Genomic DNA, 20,177 nt, shown 5'->3' with positions numbered 1-20,177 from the left:
ATTAAATCCACTAAAATTTTATATGTTACATCAGTCTAAACAAACTTAATAATAAGTGTATGCTGTGCTAAATGATTGCATAACTGAAGAAAATGGAAAATAAATAAACCTTTTCTTATATATTTATCAACAGTTATGGTTTTTATTTCTAAATTTCTATTATTTAATGATTTACATTCTCTGTTGGGGGGGCTAAATGTCTTAATTGTAGTCTAAAGGAGTAGTCAACTGTTATTCAGTTTGTGATCTTGTTGCATATTCAGGCTATTAATTCGAAGTAGTTAGTTAGGACTTAAAGGGCAGGCTACCACCAGCATATCCTATATAATTAGTATTGTTTTTCAATCATTTTCTCAGATGAACCCATCATGAAGAGTTGATCATTGGGTTTGTAAATTTAATTTGTCTTGGAATTAGATTATGACTTGGGAGTTGGGGTCACTATATTGTACAAGGCAAAGGCATGTGAGATGAGAATAAAGTGCACTGAAAATTCTAGTCATAGAATCATCAAGGGGGCCCTAGAATAAGGCAGCTGCTGACTGTCAACCAACTAAGGACTTCGTCTTTGCTCATAGCTTAGGGTCCAAATTATTTTGTATGGTTCTGATATCTATATACAAATACACTGCATGGATTTCTAAAAACATAAAAAATTAAAAAAATTAAAAAAAAAAAAAAGGTGCCCAAAGCCAATTTCTCTTTGTTGTCATATCAATGATATGGTACTAAAAAGTTGATGTTTTAGAGTAGGCCACTGACGAACCCAACAAACTTCTTCTTGTTGTTAAATCCACTAACTACAGTTTTACCACTGATCTTCCCATAATAACCAACTAATCCCAGCAGCGCTTTTCATGCAAGATATGACTCAATCCATGTCACAACCTAGGCCCTTTTTGCTTGTGAACTTACTGTTTCTCAATAATAAAGAAAATGGGAATCCGCTCTGCTATGAAGTTGCTTATTCCGGTCGGCCTATGAGAGTTCACTCATACCTAAGAATTTCTATTCAAACTGTGTACAGACTGAGATGAATAGAAATGGTGAAATGCAGTTAAAGAAAGAAAATGAAGTAATTGGTGAGCATAATATCCTGTTCAAACTTATGAGTTTTCTCCAACAAATGCAATCATGATCAGAAAGAAGTTACGAAAGGTCGTATCATAAAAAGAAGAAGCCCCCTTTAAAAAACTAGAAAGCAATAAAAAAGGAAGCCAAGAAAGAAAGAAAAAGGTTCAAGTAAAGTGCAAGATTCTAAGTATTCCCAGTTTGAGGCTGCAGTGTGGTGAATATCTGCTTTTAGTTGCACCTTTACAATTCATACTTGATTTATATGATAACTGAGTATAAATCTTTTCGCATAAACTGAAAGGATTATGAATATTTTACGCGGACAAACATCTTTGAACAGTACATTAAGTCCTTAAAATAAATCAAAACGAGGTAATTACATTATTGATTATTCGAAAATCCTGGAGCCAACATGGCAAACAGAAGAAATCAACTATAGTTCTGATATGTGGCACCCACATATCAGAATTACTGTAATGGACTTTCTTGGTAGACAATTGCCATCGAACCAGCCTGGAATGGTGTCTCTGGCTAAGCTTCTTGTAATTCAGCTACGGCGGCACGCATCATACACTTCAAAAGATTTAGCTATCTATCTATTATGACCTTTTTGGTCATAATTAGCAATCAAAACTCGAAGATCTCACTCAAAATCACCGACCAATTCCGCAAATGCATGAAGTTTAATTGATCTCAATCATTTGAAAGCAATGAAACATGATATTGATTGAACTAAAATGAAATATTGGAAACTAAAGACAGGAGACTTACAGAGTGAAGGTGTGGCGAGTTGCGTGATGCAGATAAAGTGAATTCAGACAGAAGTCCTACAGAGTTAAGACGTGAATAAGCCAGTTCTTGATGCATACTTTATCCTTTCATTTTGTTACTTTCACTCGTACATTCGTTAAGTATTAGGATCGATGCCCATTCACATCCCTTAAATCTTTTGTCTTTAATTTTTAATATAAAATAAAAATAAAAGAAATAAAATATTAAATGGTGCTTTCTATAAATATTTTAAAAAGGAAGAAAAATATCAGCAGTGAATTTTAATAAACTCGCCAGCTCTATCCAATAGCGGTGTTCCCGTAAGAATGATTATTTATTACTATCAAGAATTATATATATCACATGCCCTAATTTTATAGAGATAAAATTATCCTCTGCCATCTTTGACCCTTTTTATTTTTATTTTTTTGTTTTTATCACATGCCCTAATTTTATAGAGATAAGATCCTATGGGCATGATTTTTTAGGCAAATAGGCAGCCACCCTCAAAATAATTTCACTTGTAACTGATAATGTCCTAAAGTTAATGTATATTATAAGTAACATATAATTAAAAATGTCTTAGATTTAAACGGGGACGTATCTTTAGGCTAATAAATACTTTTACAAACATATTTTAGCACTCACAGCCTTTTAACTTAAGATTAATCTTCTGTCATTAAAAATAAAATAAAAAGCCTCCGCTTGTCAGGTTTTAGAGGAATTGTACCTAGGTGGTGCTTGCGTCTTCTTTACGTCTTCTCTCCACTTGCCACGTCACCCGGACATCAGGCCATGCAGAGCCTTCCACGTGTGAACATTTCTGCTTCCGGTCAAGCCCTTCTTTAACGACTTTCTGCGCTTTCTCATTCTTCAAACTTCAACACGTTTTAACTCTCCAAAGAAAAAAACAAAACAAAAACTCTCCCCACTTTACCCCTCCCTGAAATCAGCTGAATGGACATAATTAACCCCGAACGAGGCGTTTGAATTCCTGTATTAAAAATTAACGACGCCTCGCCTTCTCTGGTAAAGTAGAACGGTGTCGGTGTCATCTTTAGAAAATAGTCTCTCAACTTTATCTTTTCTTTTTAAGCCCTTTTCTTTTATTAATTCATTTTCTAAACCATCATAATAAAAAAGATATTGATGATAGTGAATGGGGTGTCGCTTCAAAGATAAGAGACACTTAGTACAACCCACACTCACTTCTCACTAACTTCCTCTCTCTCTCTATCTTTTTCTTTCTGCTCATTTTCTTGTTCTTTCATCATTCTCTTCGAGAAAAACGTTTCTTGTTTCTTGATTCTTGAATCTTGTTGAACATTGAAGAACGTTTCATTTCTTGAGTTCTAAATTAGTTTCATATTGATTGTTCCAAGAATGGAAACAATCAACAAGATAACTCTTTCTTTATTGGCATTCCTCGTTGTACTGCCCTTCACCAGTCCTTCCCCTGTACCTAAATCAAGAATGTTGTATCAGATCGCATGCACAATGTGTTCAACATGTTGTAACCCAGTTCCATCTCCACCTCCTCCACCGCCATCGCCCCCACCGCCTGCCTCCACCAACAATTGTCCGCCACCACCATCTCCTCCAAGCCCATCAGGCTCCTACTACTACTCTCCACCTCCACCTGCCACTTACACCTACTCTTCTCCACCACCACCACAGGGTGGCAATGGTGGTGGTTCTTATTATTACTATCCACCCCCAGCAGATTATAAAAATTACCCTGCACCACCACCTCCTAACCCAATTGTGCCTTACTTTCCTTTCTATTATTATAGCCCACCTCCTCCTTCCATGTCTGCTTCTTTAAAGCTGACGAGTTCTTTTAGTTACAGTACTAGTGTTGCTGTTGTAATGATGGTTTTACTTTCTTTGTTATTTTGATGGGAAATGATAAAGAAAGTAAAGAAACTTAGAATAATGTGGCAGATCTCTGGTAACATGCAGCTTGAGGTTGAAAGAGAGATTCTTGAAACAAAGATTAAAAAAGAAAAAACAAGAATCGAGAAATCAGCATATTCACGATAATGCCCTTCTTTGACAGAGCTTGAAGCTGAAGAGAAACCAGAGCGATGAAAATTGTCAAGTAACTTGATCAGTCTGATTTCTCTCTTTTTTCTCCACCTTGCTGTAGAGTGAGTGATCTGTAATTTGTTAGACAAATTGTACCTATCTCTGTTTCTATTTTTCTTATTAATTAAAATAATTAATTAATTAGTCATTTTGTCATTAATAATGGTAAAGCTATCTCTTTTCAATTTTGTTTCTCCAGTAGAGCTCAATTAGTGCCTAACTATTGTAATTAAATTAGCTTTGGTTTCTATTGCATTGATTTGACTGGCATCTAAACGTTAGGCCAATTGTAGATATTGGACCAAATGATGTGGGATGATAATTCATGTTAATGGGTGATGTATGCAATAACTAATTGATTCTGGCAGACGAATTATTTTTTTATTTTTTATTTTTTATCCTTCTATTTTCTTTTAAATATATTAATCTCTCCCACACAAATTCTAATTAAGTTATCATATAAATTTTTTATCAGTTGTATGCAATGGGTGATTATTTTATTTTTTACCTTGTTCTAACTCAATTAAATACAGATTGCAATTAGGGTTGTTGGTGGAGGAGGGTGAACCTTTTTGGCCTTGAGATTTCAATAATTATTTTACTTATCTTTATTTTGCATAGGAAAACCAGGAGCGTCCATTAATTATTAATAGGGTTTCTCTTTTATGTTATTGTTAATTAAAGGCCAAATTACCGATTAAAAATGCTAATCCTGTTTTTAAATTTTTATTTATTTATTTGGAAGCAAGTAATTAAGATTTACAATAAAAAGAGATGTGAAAAAGGGACTTTTTATGCTAGTGACCTGGCTGCACGCTGTTAGTGGTCAGGAATCAGGTACTTGGAGGATGTTCCTAGAATAGATGATTCCATAGGATCAGCTCCGTTGGCTTGGCTGCCCGTTAACATGATCTGTTCTGACACAGGGTCAGCATTTCTCAATTCTTCAGTGTTACTGAGTTGTAACTAATTTCACTTTCCATGAATCGTTGACCGCCACAAACCCATAAATATTTAAACTGTGGGCAATGTGCCAACCTCATCATCATAAGCAATGGGCTCTCTTTTCACTAGCTGCTTTCGCTGGATCTTTTCAACTCCCCACTGGAATGGTAGAAGGGTAAAGGATCTATTAGACCACCAACTCCCCACTGGAATGATAGTTTGTTAGGTATGTTCTATTTTAGTTATTTGTCTTATCTTACATTTTCTTTTTAAGAATCTATTAAATTGACTATTTTACACTATAATGATAAAATGTAATTAATTTTCATGAAATCAATTAGACCACCAATTCGATCTATCTAAATAGTTGAATCGGTAATGATATATTTTAACTGATATTTACGGATTCGACCGTCACTAGTTCTTAAGTTTAGTTCTCCGGATCTTCTGCTCGATCAATGTATTGATTGTCCAACAATAAGCGAGCAATAGTGGCGGGCGCATTTTATCGATGGGTAGAAGGGTAAAGAAAAGGGAAGGATCAATGTGTGGATGGAGATTGGATATGGGGACGATGAGAGGAGTGAGGAGTCGATTTGTTTTCCAATTTTACGAAGGAGACAAAACACAGAAACATTTAGCTGGAAGGCACGTATGGAGTGATGGGTGGTGGGGTCAAAGGCATCCTATGAGCTATGAATACTCATCAATGAGTAGACACACAAGCTGTTTTATGGCTCTATTAGTACTATCATCACTAATTGAAATTTAAAACGGGGCCAGTTCACAATTCAACAATTGTGTTTACTGTAATGCGAATGGCTTAAAATTTGCAAATAAACCAGTTGAAAATGGATACTATGCCCTAAATTTGGTTATTGCTGATGGTGCCACCAATCCAAGTTAATGGTAATGTTAGATCTTGTTGAGTTTGACAATTGTGATGAGTGTCACTTTGATGTGCAGTAGATAGATTAGCAACTGCTAAAACCAATTTAATTGTGAGGGCTGTAAATTTCTGACTGCTTGGGTTGTTGATGAAGCAGCGGGTTCATAAATTCTTATGGCTATGGCTGCTCTGTGGACCTAAAATGCATCTTTCTTTTGTAATTTTTCATGTTTTCCTCAACTGCCCTTTAGTTTCTTTTGTTTTATTAGTATAATTTGTTTAGGTGATAGTATCATAAATGCAATAAAAATTTGTAGCAAATCAAATACTAATTCAATTTGTCATGGTATACACTATTCCAAATCATAAAAACTCAAAAAGTATACGAATTGGCTTCATTAAAAATAAAAATAAAAATAAAAAGGAAAAGAAAGGGTGCTCTGACTTAAATGTTTGCATAGCCCAAACCTTTGGGTTATAAAGTCACCATATAATGCGAGTCTCCTTGTTCACCGATTAAGCCCAGGGTTATGGGCCCACTGATGGAGGAAAGCTGATCATACTATGGAAGGAAATGGGCTGACCAGACCCTTAGGCTTGGCTATTGAGGTACCTAACAGAACAGGCTCGGCCTTTCAGCAGAGGAGCTGCGATTCAAAGGCAAGAGTGTCAGTTTTTAACTGTTCATTTTTCTCTCTTTAAATTTCACGAGAGCATGGGATGTCAACGGTGGAAATTCGAATTCCAATATCAAGGTATTGACACATTATGTGTTAGAATGGATTAACATTTTCTCACCTTCAAATTGAATATAATTTTTTGACCAATGATTCAAAATCAATTATTGTGATTGATTATTCAATGAAAAAATATTTATTTTTAAAATTACACTTGAAGATGATAGCCAAATCTTAGTTTGATAGTACTAATAAATAATAAATTTAGCCACTCACAGAAAGGCAGAAGTGAGTTTAGAAAGGAAGGAAGGAGGGGGAACCCTTTTTCATCACATCAAACCTTTACTCTATGTTTGGAAATTTTCATAGGGACAAAAGAAAATAATTAATATTTGATATTAGAAAAACCATTAAAATTATAATTTCATTGCATATCGGCAAGTCAATTTTAGAAATTATTAATTAATCATAAACGAGTAGTTCTCCACGTGGAATAACAGAAAAGCCAATTTAGAAGGAGAAAAAACATTCTCAAAACAAAATGCAAGAAAAGGGAAACTTTGAAACCTACAAAAGTTCGTTACACTCGGTCTGTTTGGCTCCTCAGAAAATAATTTGAAGGTTTTCTTAGTCAACAAACCGTACTATGCATCCTTTGAATTTGCTTTTCATTTCGCCGGGAAACACAGAAAATTTTCACATTTCCCGCTTCAGAATATTTTTCTTTTAGTACCAACATTGATGTGACCCAAAAAGTTAAAACCAGTCAAGACAAAAATGAAATACCACTTGGCTTAAAATACCCATGTGAAAGTTAAATTATACCGCCTATTTGGAAGAGCTCAATTGTACTGCTGAATTTATTCTAAAACCTGCGACTGGGAGTTCTCAAATTCAAATTAATAATTGATTTTGTTATTTCTTCAATCAAATAGAGCCAGCCGTGTTGCAGTTGTTTGCCACCCAAATAGAAACGCAAAATTGGTAAAAAATGGATATCAAAAGGAATGAATGATCCAAACACACATTGAATTGAGTTAATGTGTTAGGAAAAATAGAATTGACAATTATCAACTCCTTGCATTTCTTCCAAACTCCCCAAATACAGTTAGCCCAAGAAAATAAACACCTAAAAAAAATTAACTAATCAAGAACCAAAAATCACAACATACAACTTAACTTAATTTTGGGTCAGCTAGCTAATACAAAAACAAATTCTCTTCTCTCTCCTAAAATTATTTTCCTAAGCATAAACAGAGCCATAAGATAAAGCCATTAATAGCACAGCAGCTTGTTCTTCTTCTCCTAACTTTCTTCTCTGTTTCTCCACACTCGATCTCTGCATCAATACTTCTCTACCCAAAGCCAACAGTCTTTGCTTTAACCCATCTCCTAACCTATTACTGTTATTGCTATTATGATTGTTGCTGCTTCCATTGCTTGAACTGTGTTTTCTTGATTTCTTGTCAGGATTTGATGATGCTCTATTCAGACCCAGACTGTCTCTTTTCTTTTTCCTGCTCCTAATACCACAAGCGTTACACAGTGACTGCAAATCAAACAGCCAAAACCAAAATCAGCTCAAATCTTCAAACAGAACGGGCTAATTAAACGCTGATCTGCGAATAATCAGTTGATTTTATTTACCTTAGGGCCAGCTGGGCCACCCCTCCAAAGCGGTGTCTTAGTAGTACCACAATCAGCACAACTTTTCTTTTGTTGATTTTCTCCTTCTGCTGATTTGCTACTCATATCCTCAAACTCCAATATCTGCAAAAGAAAAATAAAAAATACAGACCGATTAGTTAAAAGATTTTAAACAAGATCAAGAATCAAAACCCGGGTAAGAGCTTGGCTTACTTTTTCACTTGGATCCAACATTTTTATGAGCTGTATGTGAGATCTAAAGCGAACCCAGATGAGAAAAGGTGGTAAGGTGAAATGGGTATTGAGAAACAAAATCGGTGATTGGACTGAAGTTGATAGGCCTCGAGTGAGTATGCAACTAAGAAGCACTAATGACTGAACAAGTGACAGAAAGGGATCTAAGAGAAGGGATCAGGGCAAAATAGAAGGAAGGCTTTTTGGTATACGGAAATGATCAAAGGATCAAGAATAAGCACGTAATCAGGTATTGGTAATGACCTAAAAGAGAAACCGACATGTGAAAGAGAGAGTGTGTGGGTGTGAGTGTGCAAAGAGAGGGGAGGGAGAGATGCGAAAATTGAAGAATTGAAACCGACACAGACACAATCGCATACGCACCACACAACACACGCACACAACGCCAGCAGATCTGATAAAACGCTTTATAAATGAGACTCGAAACCCTAGCACTTCTGGACATTGCTAAAATGACGAAAATGACCCTCGTTATGACAGCCTTTTTGACCCTCCAACAGACACAATACCAACACACAACAAGAACACCCGCCAAAACCCACTACAAAGAGAAAGCTGAAAAAATTAACAAAAAGGCGCCATTTTTTTGCAGCCATTTCTTTCTTTCTTTTATTTGGCCTTGTGCCAAAAGAAAAATGGCGCCATTGAATAGGGTCTTTTTGGCTCGCAAATGGAAAAATCTTATTATTTTATTATTGCTGATAATGATAATGAAGGAATGATTGGGTGGGTGATAAGTACACTCACATTATTGGAGGTCAGGATCTGTGTTATATCTGAACCGTTTGATTGGGTCAGCCAAAGTGAGACCTTTTTCTGCTCCTTGCTTGGTTTACTATTGATTTGTCAACTGTTTGATTCTTTTTTTTCGTATCATATGCATTTCAAAGATTGGAATTTGCACATTGTCAACCCACTATGCAAAATTGGCAAAATATCATGAATATTTACACAAGCAAAAGTTGAAACTCATGTACTGCACTTTTGCCGTGTTCAAATTACAAATTTAATGCACTTTTACTTTCATTTCTATCGCGGATAAACGGTCGTATATTTTTATAAATTTATAGCTCGGATTAAATAAATTTAATTTTAACTATTTTAATAAATAGATTCACAATTTTTATTTAAAGGACAAATAGATTTATATTTTTAAAAAATTATAAATTTATTTATCAATATTTAAATTAATTAAATAAAATAAAATCTGAACAAATATTAATTTTTAATATTAAAAACTAATTTTTTTTTTATTATTGTTTTCTCTATTTCACTATCATTATCAACTTTTCTAAACCATATCAACATTTTTACTATCAATTTTATTAGATCTATTTGACCTTTTAATAGAAATTACGGGTCTATTTATTAAAATAATTAAAATTTAACTCATTTTAGCTCCTAAGTATAAGCTGAAGGGATATTTGATCCTTTGTCCTTTATATATCATACTTGTGTCATGCACCATTCATTAGATTAATATATTTTTTCCGTCCGGTTAATGGTACAATTACTTTTATGGTAATAAAATATTCAATTGAGTAGTTCATTACCTGAAAATGCATTAATACACAAGACATACATTTGTGTTATTATTAATAAAATAAATTTTACTTTGTAAAAGCAAAATTACCATGAAATTCTCCTATTTATGCACTCAATTGGTACATGGTCTTACTTATTAATGGTGATGTGTTTATATTTGCTTACTAATTATGTAAGGATCATAAAGCTTGTGAAGATAATGAACATTGTATTGTATAAAGAAAAGGGAAGATTTGCCCATTTATTAACCATACTAATTAATGTCAATGAGTTTTAATCAACTGAGTACTAAAGTTCTATATGAGATTTTGAATTTAAACCCTCTAAATGATTTTTATTTTTATTATTTTGTAAGAAATACTATAGAGACTGTAATTAAGTTTAGTAACATTACTTTTATTTTGTTGATTGAGATGCACATGCCTTCTTTCACTGACCCTTCTCTTGGCAGAAGCCAGTGTGGCACACTAAATGTACAGTTATTGGTCAGTCTATTTGCAGTCTATTTATCATTTGTTTTAGTTTATTAAGTTCACATCCATAATCAATAGATAAATTGTTAATAAATTATTATTATTAGGCTTCAACTAAAATTTAAATTTGAGATTTCATCACTTTTTTTTATGACTCTAATACAAATTAACTTATATTCTATTAATAAATAGCTAACATTATTAAAAATATTTTCAATGCATTTTTTATATATGTCAAATTATTTATTTTAAAGAGTTATATTATAAAATAACATTCAAACGTATTCTTAATTCTTTACATATAAAATAGAAAATTGTATATGGAGAGCCAAACTTTACTTTTTAAATTTAATAAATTCACTATAAATTTTTATGCATTTAGTTAATTGATATTTGTAATTTTTATTTTTTTAATGGTAACAATTAAAAATAAAAGAAAATAGAAATTAAAATCATGAATACTTATGAAATAAAATTAAAATAAAATATAAAATATAAAGAGTCTATTGAATTTAAATAAAATATTTTATTCATTATATTTAAATATTTCTTAAAATATTTTTTATTATAGAAATTATATTTTTAATCGCTAAACTTTTTCACTTTTTAATGAAAAGGTACTAAGCTTTCATTTGTAATTAAATGGTTATTGAATTTTATATTTAGTAACACCAATGAGTTTTTCCGGCAAGTGTAAGAAAAAATTACATGAGTAGTCACTAAATTTTATATTGTGTAACAAAAAAATACTAAATGCTTTATTTAAACGATATGTGGGCTATATCTTTTTATAACAGATCAAAGATTTTGGTATATTTTTATTATAAAGTCTAAAATTTAGTGACAATATATATAATTTACTTTTGAAGTGTGTCAAAAATATCCATCGGTGTTATTAAAATCAAAGTGAAAAATGTAATAGCTGAAATCCACTTCGCAAATGAAAAAAAAAAGAATAATTAAAAGAAAATAAAGTTCAAAATGTAATAAATTTTTCTATCAAAATTCTGCCTCACTTTTTGTTCTTAAAAACCGGTGTATAATGGCATCAACATATGGTCATATGGTGGTGTGCAAAGCAGAAGAAAGGGAGAAATGTGTATATATGGAGGAGAAGCCATGGAAAAAGAAAGATGGGTGGCATTGGAGAGTCCAGGTAGCTCTATTAGTACCCACATCTACAACATCATAATCTTCCAATTAACTCTTACATAATTATAATAATAATAATCATTGATCAAGAAAAAAGAGAAATCAATGTGCCCACATGCAATCAAAGCAAGTCATAGGAGCACAAAGAGACAATGTTCAAAAGAAGAAATACTTGTTTTTTTTTTTTTTTAAAAGAAAAAGTTTATTTTGATTGGTCCATTGCTACATGGAAGAGGAGCTTTCTTGCGAGTTGCATGCTGCTATTGTATGTGGTGCACAACTGTTTCTACTTATACAACTTAACATCCAAAAAAAAAAGAAAAGGGAAAAAGAATCGAAATTAAGGTTTCAAGCCCTGATCCTGAAGATATTACAAAGGCAGGACCACTCAACAGCAGATATGATATGAATAATAAATAATGTTCAAAGCATTTACCAGTGTCTCCAGTTATGCTTCTTTATTTATTTACTTGTTTTTTACTTATCAGGTAAAAGAAAAATCCTGAAGAGGTATTTACTCTCATTTTTATGCTTCTGCTTTCATTGTTGGAGTGTTCTTTTATTTCTCTCACTTCCCTATCCACAAACAACATTCAAGTCTCCTTCAGGATGGTATTTGTAAAAATGCTTATTTATTTAATTTTTTCTTTTTGGGTTTTGACCCCTTTTTTTTTTCTTTAAAAAAGATAAAAATGATAATTTTTTTTAGTAAAAGTATATATTTGAAACTAGTATTTTATAAGAAATAATAAAATCAAATCACTTCAAATTTTAAAGAGATTTTATTGGCAGTGTGCTCTAAGAAAAGCATATATAGAGTACTTAGATCTTTTTTGGCAATTATGATGTTAAAATCTACAAACTTTTAAAATTTCAAATAATTTGACAAATGTTGTGTTTTGTTATTAGGAATAACAGCCTAATATTTAGATTTAAAGTTTACAAGCTTTATGTTTTGAATAAAGGATTAAATACCCTTTTGAATTTGTACTTCGAGGTTAAATGAGTCTAATTTTAATTATTTTAATAAATATCTTATATTTTGCCTAAAACTGATGAAATTGATAATAATAGCGTTGATGGTGATTTGGAAAGTCGACGATGATAGTGAAATAGAGACATTAATTGTTAATTTTAATTTTTTTAATATAGTAAAAAATAATTTATAATATATAAAAATAAAAAAATTAATTTTTGATATTAAAGATAAATATTTAGCCGAATTTTATTTTATTTAATTAATTTAAATAAAAAATATAGTATATATGCTTATAATTTTTTTAAAATATAAATCTTTGACCTTTAAATAATTTTAGATCTATTAATTAAAATAATTAAAATTTTATTTGATCATAAACTATAAGTTAAGACATTTTATCCTTTATGTTTTGACCAATACCTAAAATTTTAGGTTAAGTTAATCTCAAGTTTATCCTCAACCTCAAATCACAAATAAATATAAAATTATCTTAAAATATTAATATTTGAGTATATGAATAATTCTAAAATATTAATTTATTAATAGAATGTCTGTTGGAATCAAAATTGTGAATCTGTCAAAATCCCACATTTCAAAACTCAGAAAAATGATGGGTTTTCATTTTTTTTTAACATTCGATCTTTAATTTTTTAATCAAACGATCAATTTACTATAAATCCATGGAATTTATAAAAATCCTTCACCAAAAATGTACTTAACGACAAATCTTCAATTTGAACATTTAATTTTCAATAGTATTGATTGCAAAATATTCAGCAAACTTGGCACCACTTGCTAGTAAAAAAGGAAGCATGATAGTCATGAAAAAATGGGCTTAGTTTCTCTATCCTCTTTCATCAATCCTCGGTCTCTACTACCATTTGACATGCAATAATCTGACTGCAGCAAAGTTAAAACAAATATGAAGAAGCCCCCATTCTTAAAATTCAAATGAAAACCACAACAATCATCACAAATGAAAAAGAAAATATTACTAATTCATTTTTCTTTTTAAATCTCTTGAAATACATCAGGAAAATGAGGTTTGCGATCATGCACTCGGAATATAAAAGAAATACCAATCATGTGAAAACTACTAGTACAACCCTGCATACAATTAATACCCTAACACCAGCACTGTGTACCCAATTCAGTGATAATAGCTGAGGAGGCCGATGCTCATGCAACTATAAGATTTTCTCTCCGCACCTTGAATAGCACGTCGTGTGTAAGGCACAACATCAAGTATTTCTCTCTACGTAATATGGTCTCTTCGAAACAATTGATGCAACACCGTGTACAATGCAGAATGACTTGTCCAGGGCCAGTTCAGATTATAGACCCTTAGACCAAACTGTAATGAAATGCAAGGAGTTGTGACAGACAGACTGAATTTAACACCAATGTAGTTGCCACCTGCATCATGAATTGTCCCGGAGATGTTAAATGATAAATCAAACAAGGATCCTTTTTTTGATATATAGGAATAGCTGGGACGGAAGGATTCGAACCTCCGAATAGCGGGCTAAGGAATGGGAAACCTTTCTCCTATTACATGACCACGTTACTATTATTTATTTTTCTGCTTTGTGTTAAGCTTTTTTTTTTTTTTTAATAAATGATTTGGTACAAAAGGATTTTTTTTTAGTGAACGTGTCACAGTGAATTTCTCCTACCAATTTATAGATCCCTCCAAATTTTAAACCAAATAAACTCTAAACTTCTAACTGAAAGACAATAATTGCTTTGTTAGTATAGCATTTGAAGCCGAGGCCAATCTGATTTAATGAAGGGCTAATTGCAAAAATAATGATGACCCTTAGCATTTTTTATGAATTTAACATGACTTTTTAACTTTGACAATTTTAGAGCATGAACTTTGTAATTTTTTGCAACTCAAAGCACTAGTTGAAAATCCGGCATAATCTCGTTGACATGGCGTCAAAGTTAGTTAAGCTACTCCAAATAGACACCACGTCAAGAATCTTAAATTTATTATTTACTAATTTTAATTGAAATGAACATTTACATATCAATTTTTCAAAATTTAAAAGTTGTAATAAAATTGCAACAAAAAGTAAAGTATGTGATTTTTTTTTTTTGCAATTAAGCAAAGGTAACATTCTTGAATTGGTGTCTATGTGGAGTAACTTAGCCAACTCTGGCGACACGTCAACAAAATTATGCCAGACTTTCGAACCAATGCTTTGAATCGCGGAAAATTGTAAAATTCATGTTGGAAGTGCCAAAATAAAAAATCATGTTTATTTTTGTAATTAGCCCTTTAATGAATCTACATTCTTCACTCTTTAAGGTGATTTTATCCATATAATCATGTTTCTAAGTTAAGTAAATGGTATGTACCTTCAACTAAAGTTGAACCCACCCGCTGGAGCTGACGGATCATTTCCACCAAAGTGAAAACCTTGCTGGGAATTATCACCTGGAGGTAATGTCTCATCATCTTCCTCCAACCAATATGTCTCAAGAACCTTCACTGCCTTCTCATAGATCTCATTATTGTCATGACTCTGTAGATTTTCAATCTTTTCTAATCCCTCCGCATCATCTATCAACTGTGCATATAGATTAACATCTCCACTGTTCCCCAAATTCTTTTCAGCTTCACCAACCTTAAGAATGTTCTCCAACCCTTCCAGACACACAGTGACAATCCTTGGATCGGGACATACAAGAAGATCACACAATGGTTTTATGCACCCTTGACTCACCATGTACCTATTAGACGAGAAAAGTAAATACTTTGGCTAACAAGGGGAAAAAGAGAAGTAAAACACAGAAGGTTCAGAAAGCAAGCAGTACATACTTAATTTGCTCATGAGTACCGCCAGAAGTAGCATTGGAAATTGCCCAAGCAGCTTCTTTCTTTATATCAAACTCAGCATTTTGAAGCAGATTAACCAATGGGACAATTAATTCAGACTCAATTACAGCCTATATCATTTAGAAAAGCATCTAGAGTTAGGCCACACGCATCTAAGAAATTTACAATGGGTGAAGGTAAATAACTCTATTCTGCTGAGATACCCATTCAAACCAAGTCAGACAGTGAACTAAAAATGATCATTACCACAGCCAAAAATCTTTAAGTAACACGACATGCACAGATCACAATCACATAAAATGCTTAAAGTATGAACTTCCCAAGCTGTATAGACTTGCCTGAATTTGTTCCTTGTTACCAGCTGTAATGTTTGAGATAGTCCAGCATGCTTCTTTCTTGATGCTCTTTTTATGATTATGAGCCAATAGGTTTAGAAGGTATGGAAGTGCACCATTGCTAATTATGCACTGTGAAGAAGGAAATCCATTAAAGTTAGCTAAACTGGTGAAGAACAATATTGTAAGTAGACTTGCAAAGAAATCAGAATACAATGAGAGAGAGAGAGAGAGATAGAGAGATATTCTTAAATGTTGGTCTGTGCATAGACACTGTCAGATTTGGTTATATAGATTCGTGATTGAGATAAATTCTGCTACTCGAAAATTAACAAAAGCAAACTTTTTATTTATTTAAAGACATTAGTATTGCTTCCCTTGGATCTTGCTTCCATCAAAAGCTTTGCAATTCATAATCCTCCCTAAATTAGCCCCAAATTCATATGAAGTCTTACCATTTCTAATTCTTCACAAATTTGTCAAGTGATGCCAAACAAAGTTATTATTGAATTATGACTGGCAAACTATGCTAACGGAACACAGCTTAAAAATTAAAATATTGGCAAATGGAATGGAAGAAAAAGCCATTGAGTGATAATGACCAATAACATTGTTTTAAGGAAAAGCCAGAGAGACTATCAATGTTGTAATGCAAATTTTCTATTTTGTTGGTTAAGCCTCATGAATTGGCACATTTTCCCATTTACAATTCAGTGGTAATCATATATTGAATGTTTCTGTTATGTCTGCTAGTCTCTAGAAGGGAAAAAGACATGAAAACAATAAAAATAATTATTAAAAAACCTTGCACGAAGTTTGTCAAATTTGATGTAAAAGTCAATTCTATCATAAGCAATCCAGGTTTCAACAAACTCACAAAAGTAACCTACTTTCTGGAGTAGGTGATATCCATAATCATAGCTGTTTCACATATTTACTCAAGGCACTTAGTTTTAGTATCCTTATTTTAATTCCTATTTCCTATAACATGATGATCTTCTCCATAATGCTCTATCATAAGGTGAGACAGTAATATTCATAAGGCCAAAAACTATCCCTATAAGTATGATTTATGGGACCATCAATAATTTCCAATTATTTAAGAAAAAACCAAAGTAATAAAATAACGTAGTGCATTCTATTCTAAAGCTGATACCTGAGTCTGGAGATCATCCCCTGTCACAATATTTCCAACTGTACGAAGGGCAGGGACAAGCACTGAAGGAGATGAGTGCCTGAAACATTACAAGTACATTAAACCATCAGATTCATATAATGTGTAGAAAAGAAAACACTCATCAAAGCAATCAATGGATTGTCACACTCACAGGAGGAGTTCAACAAGTCTGGGACAGACTCCTGCCTCAATCACAGCTTGGATTTTATCATTTGTACCATCAGAAAGATATGAAAGTGCCCAACAAGCATCGGTTAGGACTTCATCGTCAGTTGAATGCACAAGACGTTCAAGTGCTGGAAGTGCAGGCCTCACCTGTTCATCAGATTTCACAAAGTTATAAACTTCCTAAAACAAGACAGAGGAAAGCTTCAATTCTAGCATAATAAGGCATAACAGTAAACAGTAACCTGCTCAAACGGAGGCTGTGGCTTGCCCCTACAAAAGTTTGATAGGGTCCAGGTAGCGTTCCGCAACATTGAAAGCTTTGCATGCTCATTCAGCTGTGCCAACAATGGAAGGAGCGCTCCGTTGCTGAGAACAAGATCACGACATTTTGGAGAATCACCAGCAACATTGCCCAATGCCCACACAGCCTAAGTTTCACCAAGCCTTTATATAAAATCCCAAAATTCTAAACCCAACTAACACACACATCAGACGCAACAAATAAAATACTAAACACAGTACATAACATACCTGCTCCCGAACATCATCACTGGGAGAAGCAAGAAGCTTTACAAATATTGGAACTGCACCATGATCAATAACCACCCTTGTGTTTTCTGAGGTCCCCGAGGCAATGTTTGTCAGCGCCCAAGCAGCCTCGAACTATACAAATTCAGAAAATTGGTACAAACAAGTGAAATTACTGGCAAATCGCAATCTAAGTTTAACAAAAATCAATGAGACAAACACAAACCTGAAGTTGAGGAAAATCCTCTCTGACAAGAAACTCAACGAAACGAGGAACAACTCCAGATTGTATAACTTCCTCTATGGGAGGGCTTCGTTCTAATAAATGATAGATGTTAGAAATTTATTATACAAGCAAACAAAGCATTACATTTTAAAAATCACACTAACAATAAAATGATGAAACAAAAACTATAAGAAGTACCAATTGAGAGCAGTTTTCGAAACTGAGTAGTGGCTTCGAGCTGCAAGCTTTTATCATCAGACCAAACACCAGCTACCATTGCGGGCAAACTTTCTAACTGAAAATTAAATTAAATTAAATTAAAATTAAATACTAATTAACATAAAACCCTATGTTAGGGTTTCAAAGAAGACCACAAAAAAGAAAAACTAACTTTGAATGAATTAAAAAATGAAATATGTAAAGGTACCTTCTTTTCCATGTTAGAAGAAGTGAGATTAACAGCGGCAGGGAACTGTTGGGCTTGAAGGCCTTCACGGCGCTTCTTTTGCAAGTTCTCTTCTCGCTTATTCTTTCGGATCTCCACCATGTTGTCTTCTCTTCGCCGACGACCTTCATCGGCGTCGACGGCTACTTTGTAACGGTTTCGGCGAACCTCGGTTCTTGCGCTGGGTCTTAAAGACATGACTGATTTTATGAATTAAAGCTTTGTAGCAGCGGCGAGTTTTTCGATCGATTTGATAAGAAGTGACTGTAAAGCTCTAGTGATTATCAGAGACGGTGTGGTGTTTATATATTCCAGGGAATAGAGGTTCTTTTGAACTTTTAAGGAAAATAAGTAATTAACAGTTAATTTTTATTATTATCTTTTAACTTTGGATTTTTAGGACGGATCACACCCACTAATTCAACTTCTTATTCCCTCAAATTTAGCTAAATTAGCCGTACTTTTATTATTCCAACTATAAAATTAAATTAATAAAATATAATTTAATAAATTTTTAAATATTTAATATTAATTTATAATATTTCTAAAAAAATAATAAATCAACTACTTTTAAATATTTTCTTTTAATTTTCAAAATTTTTAAACTTTATTGATTCAATAATTAAAAATTATTTAAAAATATCTATTAATTAATTTTAATATTATATAAATTAATATTATTGATATAATTATTTATTATTTTCTAGGATTAAAAATTTATTATAAAATTTAAAAAATTAATTTATTATTAAATAGAATATTAAAAATATAATTCTAAAAAATATCATTTTTTTAAATTAGAAATATTATCTAATTAAAAAATTAATTTATCGGTTAATAAAATATTAAAATATAATTAATATGCTATTTCTTATAATAATTATTATTTAATTAAAAAATTATTTATTACTGAATATAATATTAAAATATAATTATATATTATTTCTTATGATTAGAGCTAATATTATCAGAAATGTAATTTATTAGTCAATAATTAATATAAAATTATAAAATTAATATAAATTTAAATTTTATATGTTAAAAATAAATACACATATCAAAATAAAAATTTTATATATTAAAATTAAGCACACATATAAAGAAAATTTTAAATTTATAAAATTTAATATATATATATAATATTATATATATAAAACCTTAAATTTTTTATTGTTTTAGATTTATTAATGCCGTTAAATATTTATCAGTTTATTTTATAAAAATTATTTAAAAAAAAATTAAGCCAGTGTTACTTATGCAAATCAAAATAAAATATTAAATTTAAAAATTTCTACTACATTCTTAACAAGTGATAAAAATTTATTATTTTTATAAAGACCGTAAAAAATATTATTTTTATTATATCAATCCACAAACTATTAACTCTAACAAATAAAAGCCCAAATATATATTTAGACACAGAATTTAGACTATTTGATTATTTTAATACATTAATTATCAATTTAATCTAATAGAAATTTTAATTTATATTTTTATGATATTTAATCACTTTTTGTTAAGCATGTTTATGTATATTATGTATAAAGATTTAAAATTCATCATAAAATAAAATTTAGATATCTATTATATTAAAATGAAATGTAAAAATATTTAATAGGTTATAAAAATAAAAATTATGTGTTTGTTAGATTAAGTTAAAAGTTAAAATTGTGAATAAATATTTAAAATTTAGGTTCCTGAGCATAGATTACGGCTAAATAAAAAGGGTAGTGTGACACTTTACACCAAACCATGATTTATTAGAAAAAATGGCCATAATGAATAATATCGTCCTTAATTGCAGTATTTTTGTTTGTATGTATGTGTCATTTCCTATTCTGCAAATTGTAGGAAAACAATGTTTTTTCTGATACAGGTCTATGGTTATCTCTATACTGATTTTTCTTTTTTGTTCATTTTACCTTTTAGTGTGTGAAAGTGTAGAGTATCGGGCTATA

At 31.6% G+C, this 20,177-nt stretch overlaps 3 protein-coding genes across 3 annotated transcripts; 1 reads left to right on the top strand and 2 right to left on the bottom strand.

Moving 5' to 3' along the window:
- Positions 1-2,899: 2,899 nt before the first annotated feature.
- LOC8275593 (extensin-2) lies at positions 2,900-4,077 on the top strand. The gene has a single exon (XM_002519130.4). The coding sequence runs from the start codon at positions 3,229-3,231 to the stop codon at positions 3,742-3,744; it is 516 nt and encodes a 171-aa protein (XP_002519176.1). The 5' UTR covers positions 2,900-3,228; the 3' UTR covers positions 3,745-4,077.
- Positions 4,078-7,456: 3,379 nt separating this feature from the next.
- Positions 7,457-8,828, bottom strand: LOC8275594 (GATA transcription factor 15). Its single transcript, XM_002519131.4, has 3 exons — positions 8,305-8,828; positions 8,092-8,214; positions 7,457-7,993 (listed from the first exon to the last, which is right to left on the bottom strand). Exons 1-3 carry the CDS (start codon positions 8,323-8,325, stop codon positions 7,688-7,690), a joined length of 450 nt encoding a protein of 149 aa, XP_002519177.1. The 5' UTR covers positions 8,326-8,828; the 3' UTR covers positions 7,457-7,687.
- A 4,644-nt stretch (positions 8,829-13,472) lies between these two features.
- On the bottom strand, positions 13,473-18,545 carry LOC8275595 (importin subunit alpha-2). Its single transcript, XM_048379312.1, has 11 exons — positions 18,202-18,545; positions 17,973-18,069; positions 17,775-17,866; positions 17,552-17,683; positions 17,263-17,448; positions 17,004-17,167; positions 16,832-16,910; positions 15,679-15,807; positions 15,323-15,450; positions 14,860-15,234; positions 13,473-13,911 (listed from the first exon to the last, which is right to left on the bottom strand). The coding sequence occupies exons 1-10, from the start codon at positions 18,415-18,417 to the stop codon at positions 14,862-14,864; spliced, it is 1,596 nt and encodes a 531-aa protein (XP_048235269.1). The 5' UTR covers positions 18,418-18,545; the 3' UTR covers positions 13,473-13,911; positions 14,860-14,861.
- Positions 18,546-20,177: the final 1,632 nt, after the last annotated feature.

The sequence above is a fragment of the Ricinus communis genome, chromosome 9 (assembly GCF_019578655.1).
Source record: "Ricinus communis isolate WT05 ecotype wild-type chromosome 9, ASM1957865v1, whole genome shotgun sequence".
NCBI classification, from domain to species: domain Eukaryota; kingdom Viridiplantae; phylum Streptophyta; class Magnoliopsida; order Malpighiales; family Euphorbiaceae; genus Ricinus; species Ricinus communis.
Note: the sequence above shows the minus strand (reverse complement) of the source record. Positions and strands in the feature narration are given on the sequence as shown.